This window comes from Salvelinus namaycush, chromosome 2 (genome assembly GCF_016432855.1).
Source record: "Salvelinus namaycush isolate Seneca chromosome 2, SaNama_1.0, whole genome shotgun sequence".
Lineage (NCBI taxonomy): Eukaryota > Metazoa > Chordata > Actinopteri > Salmoniformes > Salmonidae > Salvelinus > Salvelinus namaycush.
Genome location: NC_052308.1, coordinates 76,708,339 through 76,722,109, shown reverse-complemented (window position 1 = coordinate 76,722,109; position 13,771 = coordinate 76,708,339). Strand labels below are relative to the sequence as shown.

Sequence of the window (13,771 nt, the reverse complement as noted above, 5' to 3'; positions counted from 1 at the left end):
GCAAACAATGTAAAAAAATATATATATATATATCATTGAGTTAATAAAGCCACATACAAACATGGTCTCTTTTTAGTTTTCTTGAGTAAGGCAGCTCCATAATGCAGGCGTTTCAACTTAGCTCAGTGCTTTCTGTGGTGGTGGGGCGAGACAGCAGTAAATAGCAGCATTGCGCCATGATTGGCTCAGTGTTCTGTCACTCATGGGAACACAACATCATCGCCAAGTTGAAGTCCTTAGTAAGGGTAAACATCCAACATTTCAGCCCTTTAGGTCCTGCCACAGAGTTATACTACAAGTGTCCTTCCAAGAAGGCTCAAGGTCATTGGCCACAGATAAAATGATGTCAAATCATGTTATATGTACAGTGGCTTTGATTGGACTGATCATGTCAACATCTTACTTTCAAAGTCTTAGCTAACAGTCACGATCATGAATCAAGTCGACAATCTACTGGCAAATAATTTTTTATCCTTGTCATATGAAGAGAAAAAATTAAGAGAAATTATAGATGAAACGTATCGGTGCTCATCGGCCATTGTCACATAAAGATTACACAACAAGTTCGAAAATCGCAAATTCAACAATAAGTGGTTTGTAAGGAATCAGTGGCTAAGTGCAAACAATGCAAAGCGACCCCTAGCCTTCTATTCAATGGAGTGGCTGTGTGTGTTTTTACCATTCAACCCCTAGCCTTCTATTCAATGGAGTGGCTGTGTGTGTTTACCATTCAACCCCTAGCCTTCTATTCAATGGAGTGGCTGTGTGTGTTTTTACCATTCAACCCCTAGCCTTCTATTCAATGGAGTGGCTGTGTGTTTTTTTACCATTCAACCCCTAGCCTTCTATTCAATGGAGTGGCTGTGTTTTTTTACCATTCAACCCCTAGCCTTCTATTTAATGGAGTGGCTGTGTGTGTTTTCCCCATTCAACCCCTAGCCTTCTATTCAATGGAGTGGCTGTGTGTGTTTACCATTCAACCCCTAGCCTTCTATTCAATGGAGTGGCTGTGTGTGTTTTTACCATTCAACCCCTAGCCTTCTATTCAATGGAGTGGCTGTGTGTTTTTTTACCATTCAACCCCTAGCCTTCTATTCAATGGAGTGGCTGTGTGTTTTTTTACCATTCAACCCCTAGCCTTCTATTTAATGGAGTGGCTGTGTGTTTTTTTACCATTCAACCCCTAGCCTTCTATTCAATGGAGTGGCTGTGTGTGTTTTTACCATTCAACCCCTAGCCTTCTATTTAATGGAGTGGTTGTGTGTTTTTACCATTCAACCCCTAGCCTTCTATTCAATGGAGTGGCTGTGTGTTTTTACCATTCAACCCCTAGCTTTCTATTTAATGGAGTGGCTGTGTGTGTTTTTCACCATTCAACCCCTAGCCTTCTATTTAATGGAGTGGTTCTGTGTTTTTACCATTCAACCCCTAGCCTTCTATTCAATGGAGTGGCTGTATGTTTTTACCATTCAACCCCTAGCCTTCTATTTAATGGAGTGGCTGTGTGTGTTTTTCACCATTCAACCCCTAGCCTTCTATTTAATGGAGTGGTTGTGTGTTTTTACCATTCAACCCCTAGCCTTCTATTCAATGGAGTGGCTGTATGTTTTTACCATTCAACCCCTAGCCTTCTATTTAATGGAGTGGCTGTGTGTGTTTTTCACCATTCAACCCCTAGCCTTCTATTTAATGGAGTGGTTGTGTGTTTTTACCATTCAACCCCTAGCCTTCTATTCAATGGAGTGGTTGTGTGTTTTTACCATTCAACCCCTAGCCTTCTATTCAATGGAGTGGCTGTGTGTTTTTACCATTCAACCCCTAGCCTTCTATTTAATGGAGTGGTTCTGTGTTTTTACCATTCAACCCCTAGCCTTCTATTCAATGGAGTGGCTGTATGTTTTTACCATTCAACCCCTAGCCTTCTATTTAATGGAGTGGCTGTGTGTGTTTTTCACCATTCAACCCCTAGCCTTCTATTTAATGGAGTGGTTGTGTGTTTTTACCATTCAACCCCTAGCCTTCTATTCAATGGAGTGGCTGTATGTTTTTACCATTCAACCCCTAGCCTTCTATTTAATGGAGTGGCTGTGTGTGTTTTTCACCATTCAACCCCTAGCCTTCTATTTAATGGAGTGGTTGTGTGTTTTTACCATTCAACCCCTAGCCTTCTATTCAATGGAGTGGTTGTGTGTTTTTACCATTCAACCCCTAGCCTTCTATTCAATGGAGTGGCTGTGTGTTTTTACCATTCAACCCCTAGCCTTCTATTTAATGGAGTGGCTGTGTGTGTTTTCACCATTCAACCCCTAGCCTTCTATTTAATGGAATACCTAGGATAGGATAAAGTAATCCTTCTTCTGACCCCCCCCCCCCCTAAAAGATTTAGATGCACTATTGTAAAGTGGCTGTTCCACTGGATGTCATAAGGTGAATGCACCATTTTGTAAGTCGCTCTGGATAAATGACTGCTAAATGACTTAAATGTAAATCTAAATGTTAACGGAGTGGCTCTGTGTGTTTTTACCATTCAACCCCTAGCCTTCTATTCAATGGAGTGGTTGTGTGTGTTTTTATCATTCAACCCCTAGCCTTCTATTCAATGGAGTGGCTGTGTGTTTTTTTTCAGAGTTCCCAGCATAAATCCAGAGAATGCCAGACTTTGACAGCAAAGTTCGGTGACAAGATTTGCCCACATAGGATCGCCGTGCCACCTTCATAAGATGACTCCAAAAATGTCTTGTATGCTGCTGCATAAATGATGTAGGATGCCAGGGAGACATGTATACTGTAGCTAAGAAATTAAAACTAAGTGTACGTTGTGTAGTAAGCTGTTAGTAGCCCATGTGCCTCACCCTAATCATTTGGTCTATTTTCACCAACGCGGGACTGTAAACATATCCTTCGTAGCCGGTGTGTGCTTGTTTGATAACTTTTTGTGTACAGCTTTGACAGTGCTACTGATAGTAATGGTGTCGCTTGGCATACACACATTCAGAACACACAACATTCTGTAATAGAATTGTTATATGACGTGTTTCTTTTTTGATATCAAATATCCAAACGGCGTTCAATGTGCCTCGCCCTAATAATTTGGTCAATTTTCACCTCTTAATTTCGCCTACTTTTCTGACTTGGTGGTGCACATGTAGCCTATAACCTGTTTTAGAGAAATGTAATCATTGAATATTGTAAGAGCTTTCATTGTCTGTTAATCTGCCCCCTTTATTTATCCTATGTTTCTGACTTGTTGTACAGGGAGTACACTGTAAGAATGGCCCATGTTCTAAATTCTGTCAATGTAAATTTAAAAATTGCTGAACAAATAGTTATATTCACCACGTCCGTCGTCACTCGCTCATTAATGTCTTAATCGAAATTACGTATTTCCTCTTATCTGCTTTTCTTCCCCTTATGACATAGTTTGTACATCTCAATTGTCAGTAGAAACCACTTTTGTTTAAGCAAGTCAGCCATATCAGCCATGTTTTTTTAAAGGCAGTAAATGAGGCTGAATGTTTTGCTGCCAGTCAAGGCTCCGCTGATAGCCAGGTGTAGCAGTGGTAAGGTGTTGGGACTGCTGTTGGGACTCTGCTGTTGGGACAGCTTTATGTAGGCCCTATCAGTTTGTGGGCACCGTTTGTCACCGTTATATTGCAATTCATGTATTGTCTAGTGTTGTGTTGTGTAGTGGCTTTGCTGGCATGCATCCCACATTTATTTGGGTTTGCCCCACCACCACTTCTCTCTCCCGGATCCGGGATCCTCCTCATCAAAAAAGCTGACTAGCATAGCCTAGCCTAACGGGACAGGGATATCATATAATATAATTTTCATGAAATCACAAGTCCAATACAGCAAATGAAAGATAAACATCTTGTGAATCCAGCCATTATTTCCGATTTTTAAAATGTTTTACAGCGAAAACACAATATGTATTTCTATTAGCTAACCACAATAGCCAAAGACTCAACCGCATATTTTCACCATGTTTCTACCGCATAGGTAGCTATCACAAAACCGACCAAATAGAGATATAATTAGTCACTAACCAAGAAACAACTTCATCAGATGACAGTCTTATAACATGTTATACAATACATTCATGTTTTGTTCGAAAAACGTGAATATTTGAGGTATAAATCATAGTTTTACATTGCAGCTACCATCACAAATAGCATTGAAGCAGCCAGAATAATTACAAAGAGCAACGTGAAATAATTAAATACTCATCATTCTAAACATTTATGAAAAATACATGGTGTACAGCAAATGAAAGATAAACATCTTGTGAATCCAGCAAATATTTCCGATTTTTTTAAGTGTTTTACAGCGAAAACACAATATAGAATTATATTAGCTTACCACAATAGCCAAACACACAAATGCATTTATTCACCGCAAAAGGTAGCTATCGCAAAAACCAGCAAAAGATATAAAATGAATCACTAACCTTGACCAACTTCATCAGATGACAGTCTTAAAACATCAAGTTATACAATACACTTATGTTTTGTTCGAAAATGTGCATATTTAGAGCTGCAAACCGTGGTTATACATTGTGAATATGTAGCATCGATTCACCAGAATGTCCGAAGCTATTTTGGACACTCACCTAATCTGACCAAAGAACTCATCATAAACTTTACATAAAAATACTTGTTGTATGGCAAATGAAAGATACACTGGTTCTTGATGCAACCCCCGTGTTAGATTTTTAAAAATAACTTTACCATAACAAACAGCTTGCGTTATTGCGAGACAGCGCCCGCCAAAACGGCGGAGAATAAGAATCAACATTTTCCACAGAAATACGAAATAACATCATAAATTGTTCTTACTTTTAATGAGCTTCCATCAGAATCTTGTACAACGAGACCTTGGTCCAGAATAAATCGTTGTTTGGTTTTAGAATGTCCTTTTCTTCTGTCAAATTCGCGCCACAATGCTAGCCAATGTTGATAACGTTGCCATTTTCTCTCGACGCAAAGAACGGAAAACCCCAAAAGTCAAAATAAACGTTGAATAATCTGATAAAACTCGGTTGAAAAAACATACTTTACGATGGTATTATCACATGTATAAAATCAAATCAGAGACGGAGATATTCGCCGTGTATACCGAACGCTTATCAGAAGACAATATCGAGGTGCTTCGCGCGCCTTGGTAGACAAAGGAAATTCCTGACCTGCCACTCCAAAAGCTCTTGTTTGACCTCAGATCAAGCTAGACACCCCATTCCACCTTCCACTGCCTGTTGACATCTAGTGGAAGGAGTATGAAGTGCATGCATATCGATAAATATAAGGCAATTGAATAGGCAGGCCCTGAAACAGAACCTCGTTCTCAGATTTTTCACTTCCTGCATGGAAGTTTGCTGCAAAATGAGTTCTGTTTTACTCACAGACATAATTCAAACAGTTTTAGAAACTTCTGAGTGTTTTCTATCCAATAGTAATAATAATATGCATATTGTAGGATCTAGAAAAGAGTACGAGGCCATTTCATTTGGGCACAATTTTTTCCAAAGTGAAAACAGCGCCCCCTATTGACAAGAAGTTTTAAAATGCTAAAATCACCACTTTATAACATCAAGATGCAGGGAGGAAGGGAAAGAGAGAATTAGCCTGTTAGCTAGTTTGGTTTGAAGACCCATCAGCAATATTTAAGAAAAAGAGCTCAGTTTTTGTTAAGCATCTTCAGCTATCTTCAATTGATTGAAAACAACACAGCCTTTAACTCATTACTCAACCTCCTCAACTAACAACATAGGAGCATTACCTTGACATCACCCAGTGTGTGTGTGTGTGTGTGTGTGTGTGTGTGTGTGTGTGTGTGTGTGTGTGTGTGTGTGTGTGTGTGTGTGTGTGTGTGTGTGTGTGTGTCTGTGTGTGTGTGTGTGTGTGTGTCTGTGTCTGTGTCTGTGTGTGTGTGTGTGTGTGTGTGTGTGTGTGTGTGTGTGTGTGTGTGTGTGTGTGTGTGTGTGTGTGTGTGTGTATATGAGTGTGTGTGTGTATATGTGTGTGAATGTGTGTGTGTGTGTACCTTTACAGGGTAGAGGGCCATGAGAACAGCAAAGCTGCTAAGGTGGGTACAGGAACACACAGTGTGTGTAGCGTTAGACGTGACTTTGGTACAGCCACGCCTTGACCACGCCCCTCCCTCTTCATGGACACGCCCCTCCGACCAGAACACACAGGTATAGTTCATCTCCGCTGACTCCGCCCTCACCTGGGGTTGGGGGAGGGAGAGAGAGACAGAGAGAGACAGAGAGAGACAGAGAGAGAGAGAGAGAGACAGACAGAGAAACAGAGAGACAGAGAGAGAGAGAGACAGAGAAACAGAGAGAGAGAGAGAGAGAGAGAAAGACAGACAGACAGACAGACAGACAGACAGACAGACAGACAGACAGACAGACAGACAGACAGACAGACAGACAGACAGGCAGACAGACAGACAGACAGACAGAGAGACAGACAGACAGAGAAACAGAGAGAAAGAGGAGGATGAGACATTGGCTAAGCACTTCTGAGAGAACTGTTTCTTCATCAGGTCAATGATTACTTCACTTATGGCATCGTCAGTATGTTAGGCCTTCGTCATTATGTTAGGCCATCGTCATTCTGTTTGGCCATCGTCATTATGTTAGGCCATCGTCATTATGTTAGGCCATCGTCAGTCTGTTAGGCCATCGTCATTATGTTAGGCCATCGTCAGTCTGATAGGCCATCGTCAGTCTATTAGGCCATCGTCAGTCTGTTAGGCCACCGTCAGTATGTTAGGTCATCGTCAGTATGTTAGGCCATCGTCAGTATGTTAGGTCATCGTCAGTCTCTTAGGCCATCGTCAGTCTGTTAGGCCATCGTCAGTATGTTAGGCCATCGTCAGTATGTTAGGCCATCGTCAGTCTGTTAGGCCATCGTCAGTCTGTTACGCCATCGGCATTATGTTAGGCCATCGTCACTATGTTAGGCCATCGTCACTATGTTAGGCGATCGTCATTATGTTAGGCCATCGTCACTATGTTAGGCGATCGTCATTATGTTAGGCCATCGTCAGTCTGTTAAGCCATCGTCATTATGTTAGGCCATCGTCAGTATGTTAGTCCATCGTCAGTATGTTAAGCCATCGTCAGTATGTTAGGCCATCGTCAGTATGTTAGGCCATCGTCATTATGTCAGGCCATTGTCATTATGTTAGGCCATCGTCGGTATGTTAGGCCATTGTCATTATGTTAGGCCATCGTCGGTATGTTAGACCATCGTCAGTATGTTAGGCCATCGTCAGTTAGTTAGGTCATCGTCATTATGTTAGGCCATCGTCATTATGTTAGGCCATCGTCAATATGTTAGGCCATCGTCAGTATGTTAGGCCATCGTCAATATGTTAGGCCATCGTCAATATGTTAGGCCATCATCAGTATGTTAGGCCATCGTCAGTATGTTAGGCCATCGTCAGTCTAATAGGCCATCGTCAGTATGTTAGGCCATCGTCAATATGTTAGGCCATCGTCAATATGTTAGGCCATCGTCAGTTTGTTAGGCCATCGTCAGTCTGTTAGGCCATCGTCAGTCTGTTAGGTCATCGTCGGTATGTTAGGCCATCGTCAGTCTGTTAGGTCATCGTCAGTATGTTAGGCCATCGTCAGTCTGTTAGGCCATCGTCAGTATGTTAGGCCATCGTCAGTATGTTTGGCCATCGTCAGTATGTTAGTCCACCGTCAATATGTTAGTCCATCGTCAGTATGTTAGGCCATCGTCTGTATGTTAGGCCATCGTCAGTATGTTAGGCCATCGTCATTATGTTAGGCCATCGTCAGTCTGTTAGGCCATCGTCGGTATGTTAGGCCATCGTCAGTCTGTTAGGCCATCGTCAGTATGTTAGTCCATCGTCATTATGTTAGGCCACCATCAGTATGTTAGTCCATCGTCATTATGTTAGGCCACCATCAGTATGTTAGTCCATCGTCGGTATGTGGAAAAATGCAAGTCCTAACTGTAGCTGTACGATTATGATATACTAGAATATTTACATTCTTGATATGTTAACATCAGCACTATGGCACATGTTATATTATTAAATGATACCTGTAGATGTTTGAAGGTGAGGATGACAGGCTGGGCGAGGTGTTCTGTTGCTGGGTTACTGACGAGAGCTGTTACAACCTTGGAACTGATCTGGTAGCTAGGCTTTGATGCTGTGGTGTTTGCTGTGTCTCTGTCTGTGTCAGTGAGGTACTGGAAGGAGTTGTTGACAGATCTCTCCACTGTCTTGTAACACACCAACCCAACCAGAGTGAAACCTGTGATGCACAGAATGAAGCAAGTTACCAGAATGTCTTGTAGCTTTCCCAGAATTCCCAGGTTTTTCAGGTTTCCTGGTTGGAAGATTCCTGGAATAAGGAGGTGCTTTGAAAAGCTGGTCATGGCTCACATCAACACCATTATCCCAGAAACCCTACACTCCAATTTGCATACCGCCCCAACAGATCCACAGATGATCCAATCATTATTGTACTCCACACTGCCTTTTCCCATCTGGATTGGACCTATTCATTGACTACAGCTCAGAATTCAACACCATAGTGCCCTCAAAGCTCTTCACTAAGCTAAGGACCCTGGCACTAAACACCTCCCTCTGCATCTATATCCTGGACTTCGTGAAAGGCCGCCCCCAGGTGATCCTCAACATGGGGGCCCCTCAGGGGTGCGTGATCAGTCCTCTCTTGTACTCCCTTTTCACCCACGACTCATGGCAAAGCAAGACTCCAACATCAACATTAAGTTTGCCAACGACAGAACAGTGGTAGGCCTGATCACCGACAACGAGGAGACATTCTATAGGGAGTAGGTCAGATACCTGGCCGTGTGGTGCCAGGACAACAACCTCTCCTTCAACGTGATCAAGACAAAGGAGATGATTGTGGACTACAGGAAAAGGAGGACTGAACACACCACCATTCTCATCGACAGGGCTGTAGTGGAGCAGGTTGAGAGCTTCAAGTTCCCTCTCAGGAGACTGAAAAGATTTGGCATGGGTCCTCAGATCCTCAAAAAGTTATACAGCTGCACCGTCGAGAGCATCCTGACTGGTTGCATCACTGCCTGGTATGGCAACAGCTCGGCCTCCGACCACAAGACACTACAGAGGGTAATGCGTATGGCCCAGTACATCACTGGGGCCAAGCTTCTTGCCATCCAGGAGCTCTATACCATGCGGTGTCAGAGGAAGGCCCTACAAATTGTCAAAGACTCCAGTCACTCTTGTCACAGACTGTTCTCTCTGCTACCGAACGGCAAGCAGTACCGGGGCATCAGGTCTAGGTCCAAGAGGCTTCTAAACAGCTTCTACCCCCCAAGCTATAAGACTCCTGAACATCTAGTCAAACCCTCCCACCCCCTTTTTTACGCTGCTGCTACTCTCTTGTTATCATCTATGCATTGTCACTTTAATAACTCTACCTTACATGTACATATTACCTCAATTACCTCGACTAACCAGTGCCCCCCACACATTGACTCTGTACCGGTACCCCTTGTATATAGCATCGCTACTGTTATTTTACTGCTGCTATTTAATATTTTTAAACTGCATTGTTGGTTAAGGGCTTGTAAGCATTTCACAGTAAGGTCTATAGCTGTTGCATTTGATGCCTGTGACATACACAATTTTACTTTATTTGATTTGAATAAGCAGGAAATGCGGAAACCAGGATTTCTAGGCAACCTGGGAGTTTTTGGAAGTTACTGGTACTAAAAGATACAGTACTTAGTTATAGAGATGATGATGGTGGTGATGTAGATGATGATGATGATGATGATGAAGAGTATCCTACCTGGGTACGTCCCGTTGCCGGTGGCTGTCTCCCAGCTGGTGTCCAGTCGAGCTTTGTCATTGGCCAGGCTGATTGGCCCAGTGGGCGGAGTCTGTCCCCTCCTCACTGCAAGCTCTGCCTCTGTGTACAAGGACGAGGAGAAAGGTGAAGGAGGATGTGTGTGTGTGTGTAAATGTGAGTTTGTGTCTGGAAGTTCATGTGTGTGTGTGTGTGTGTGTGTGTGTGTGTGTGTGTGTGTGTGTGTGTGTGTGTGTGTGTGTGTATGTGTGTGTGTGTGTGTGTGTGTGTGTGTGTGTGTGTGTGTGTGTTTGTGTGTGTGTGTGTGTGTGGGGGTGTGTGTGTGTGTGTGTGTGTGTGTGTGTGTGTGTGTGTGTGTGTGTGTGTGTGTGTGTGTGTGTGTGTGTGTGTGTGTGTGTGTGTGTGTGTGTGTGTGTGTGTGTTACCTGTGTGGTCTGTTTCCATGGTGGTGTGGGTGTCTCTGAGCTGTGGCCCAATGAGCATCAAGGTGTCCTCCACGGCGCCTAGCAACCCACTCACCTCCCTGCTGTTGCTTAGGATACCTTGAGACAGGAGACTGTCTATCTCTGTGAAGACATTCTACACACAGGAAGCAGAAAAAGGAAACAGGAAGTGAGTTAACGAGGTGTATATGTTCATATGCATGCATGATTTCACTGTGTGTGTGTGTGTGTGTGTGTGTGTGTGTGTGTGTGTGTGTGTGTGTGTGTGTGTGTGTGTGTGTGTGTGTGTGTGTGTGTGTGTGTGTGTGTGTGTGTGTGTTTAACCTCCAGTAACACCTCTCCAGACAGTCTCCTTCCGGCTGCGTCCCCAGAGTTACTTAACGCCAGACAGCTTTTCCTCATCAGAGACAGGAGACCAGCTAACCCTGGGACAGTCTGAGAGAGAGGAGAAGTTCATTGACATCATGTGGGTAAAAACAAATATACAAATATTGACATATATTGTAGTCCCAGAAGATAGCGCTTAAAAGTACTAATTAAAACAGCTTCTAGAGTGGTCTTAGAGAGACAGAGAGAGAAAAAGAGAAAAAGAGAGAACGAGAGAGAGAGAGAGAGAGATTTTTCTGACTGCTCACTGACATATTGTATAATGTTCTGTTTATTTTACTGACTGCTTACTGCCATATTCTATAAATGTTCTGGTTATTTTACTGACTGCTCACTGACATATTGTATAATGTTCTGGTTATTTTACTGACTGCTTACTGACATATTCTATAATGTTCTGGTTATTTTACTGACTGCTCACTGACATATTGTATAATGTTCTGGTTATTTTACTGACTGGTTACTGACATATTCTATAATGTTCTGGTTATTTTACTGACTGCTTACTGACATATTGTATAAATGTTCTGGTTATTTTACTGACTGCTCACTGCCATATTCTATAAATGTTCTGGTTATTTTACTGACTGCTTACTGACATATTCTATAAATGTTCTAGTTATTTTACTGACTGCTCACTGCCGTATTCTATAAATGTTCTGGTTATTTTACTGACTGCTCACTGACATATTGTATAATGTTATGGTTATTTTACTGACTGCTTACTGACATATTCTATAATGTTCTGGTTATTTTACTGACTGCTTACTGACATATTGTATAAATGTTCTGGTTATTTTACTGACTGCTTACTGACATATTCTATAATTTTCTGGTTATTTTACTAACTGCTTACTGCCATATTCTATACATTTTCTGGTTATTTTACTGACTGTTTACTGCCATATTGTATAAATGTTCTGGTTATTTTACTGACTGCTTACTGCCGTATTCTATAATGTTCTGGTTATTTTACTGACTGCTTACTGACATATTGTATAATGTTCTGGTTATTTTACTGACTGCTCACTGCCGTATTCTATAAATGTTCTGGTTATTTTACTGACTGCTCACTGCCATATTCTATAAATGTTCTGGTTATTTTACTGACTGCTCACTGCCGTATTCTATAAATGTTCTGGTTATTTTACTGACTGCTTACTGCCGTATTCTATAAATGTTCTGGTTATTTTACTGACTGCTCACTGCCATATTCTATAAATGTTCTGGTTATTTTACTGACTGCTTACTGACATATTCCATGAATGTTCTGGTTATTTCACTGACTGCTTCATGCCATATTCTATAAATGTTCTGGTTATTTCACTGACTGCTTCATGCCATATTCTATAAATGTCACCCTAAAGTGTTAGTTATCATAAGTGATATCAGGTGTCAGGGTTTACAACTCACCTGTCCAGGAGTCTGATCCGCTTTGACCTGGTCACAGGTCAGTACTGAAGGAAACACAAAACACTGCCATCACACCTGGATCAACACTACACAGCACATACATATTACAAAACACAACCATCACAGCTGGATCGACACTACACAGCACATACATATTACAAAACACAAACATCACACCTGGATCGACACTACACAGCACATACATATTACAAAACACAACCATCACACCTGGATCGACACTACACAGCACATACATATTACAAAACACAACCATCACACCTGGATCGACACTACACAGCACATACATATTACAAAACACAACCATCACACCTGGATCGACACTACACAGCACATACATATTACAAAACACAACCATCACACCTGGATCGACACTACACAGCACATACATATTACAAAACACTGCAATCACACCTGGATCGACACTACACAGCACATACATATTACAAAACACAACCATCACACCTGGATCGACACTACACAGCACATACATATTACAAAACACTGCAATCACACCTGGATCGACACTACACAGCACATACATATTACAAAAATCAACCATCAGACCAGGATCGACACAACACAGCACATACATATTACAAAACACAACCATCACACCTGGATCGACACTACACAGCACATACATATTACAAAACACTGCAATCACACCTGGATCGACACTACACAGTACAACACAACAGAACATAACACGACAGGACACAGAACAACACGACACAATGAGAACTAACAACCATCACACGTGCATGTTATCTGCACCACAACACAACAACACAACAACACAACACAACAACACAACACAACACAACAACACAACACCACAACACCACAACACAACAACACCACAACACCACAACACAACACCACAACACCACAACACAACACCACAACACAACACAACACCACAACACCACAACACAACAACACAACAACACAACACCACAACACCACAACACCACAACACAACACAACACAACACCACAACACAACTCCACAACACACCACAACACAACACCACAACACCACAACACAACTCCACAACACAACACCACAACACAACTCCACAACACAACTCCACAACACAACTCCACAACACAACTCCACAACACAACTCCACAACACAACTCCACAACACAACACCACAACACAACTCCACAACACAACTCCACAACACAACACAACACCACAACACAACACCACAACACCACAACACCACAACAACACAACACAACAACACAACAACACCACAACACAACACCACAACACAACAACACAACAACACAACACCACAACACCACAACACAACACTAACAACACACCACACACCACAACACAACACCACAACACACCACAACACAACAACACAACACCACAACACAACAACACACCACACCACAACACAACAACACAACAACACAACACCACAACACAACAACACAACAACACAACACCACAACACAACAACACAACAACAACACAACAACACAACACATACAAATGAAAACTGTCACATCCTTATCATGTTCATAGTAGATCCAAGTTGTTGCCATGGGTAACCATGTTTACCATCAGATACCAACTAACTAAGATACAAATGAAGACATGAGACAGAGAGGAAGTTGAGTTGGAGATTAAAACACCC

General features: G+C 42.1%; 1 protein-coding gene across 1 annotated transcript in view; it reads right to left on the bottom strand.

The window, feature by feature from the left end:
• LOC120023569 (putative adhesion G protein-coupled receptor E4P) overlaps positions 1–12,298 on the bottom strand; it is an 18,850-nt gene extending 6,552 nt beyond the window's left edge. The window contains exons 1-7 of the mRNA XM_038967607.1: positions 12,271–12,298; positions 12,094–12,137; positions 10,618–10,728; positions 10,276–10,429; positions 9,833–9,952; positions 8,085–8,299; positions 6,043–6,228 (exon numbers count right to left, since the gene is read on the bottom strand). Coding sequence (XP_038823535.1) covers positions 6,043–6,228; positions 8,085–8,299; positions 9,833–9,952; positions 10,276–10,429; positions 10,618–10,728; positions 12,094–12,137; positions 12,271–12,298 — 858 coding nt within the window. The remainder of the gene's footprint in view (positions 1–6,042; positions 6,229–8,084; positions 8,300–9,832; positions 9,953–10,275; positions 10,430–10,617; positions 10,729–12,093; positions 12,138–12,270) is intronic.
• Positions 12,299–13,771: the final 1,473 nt, after the last annotated feature.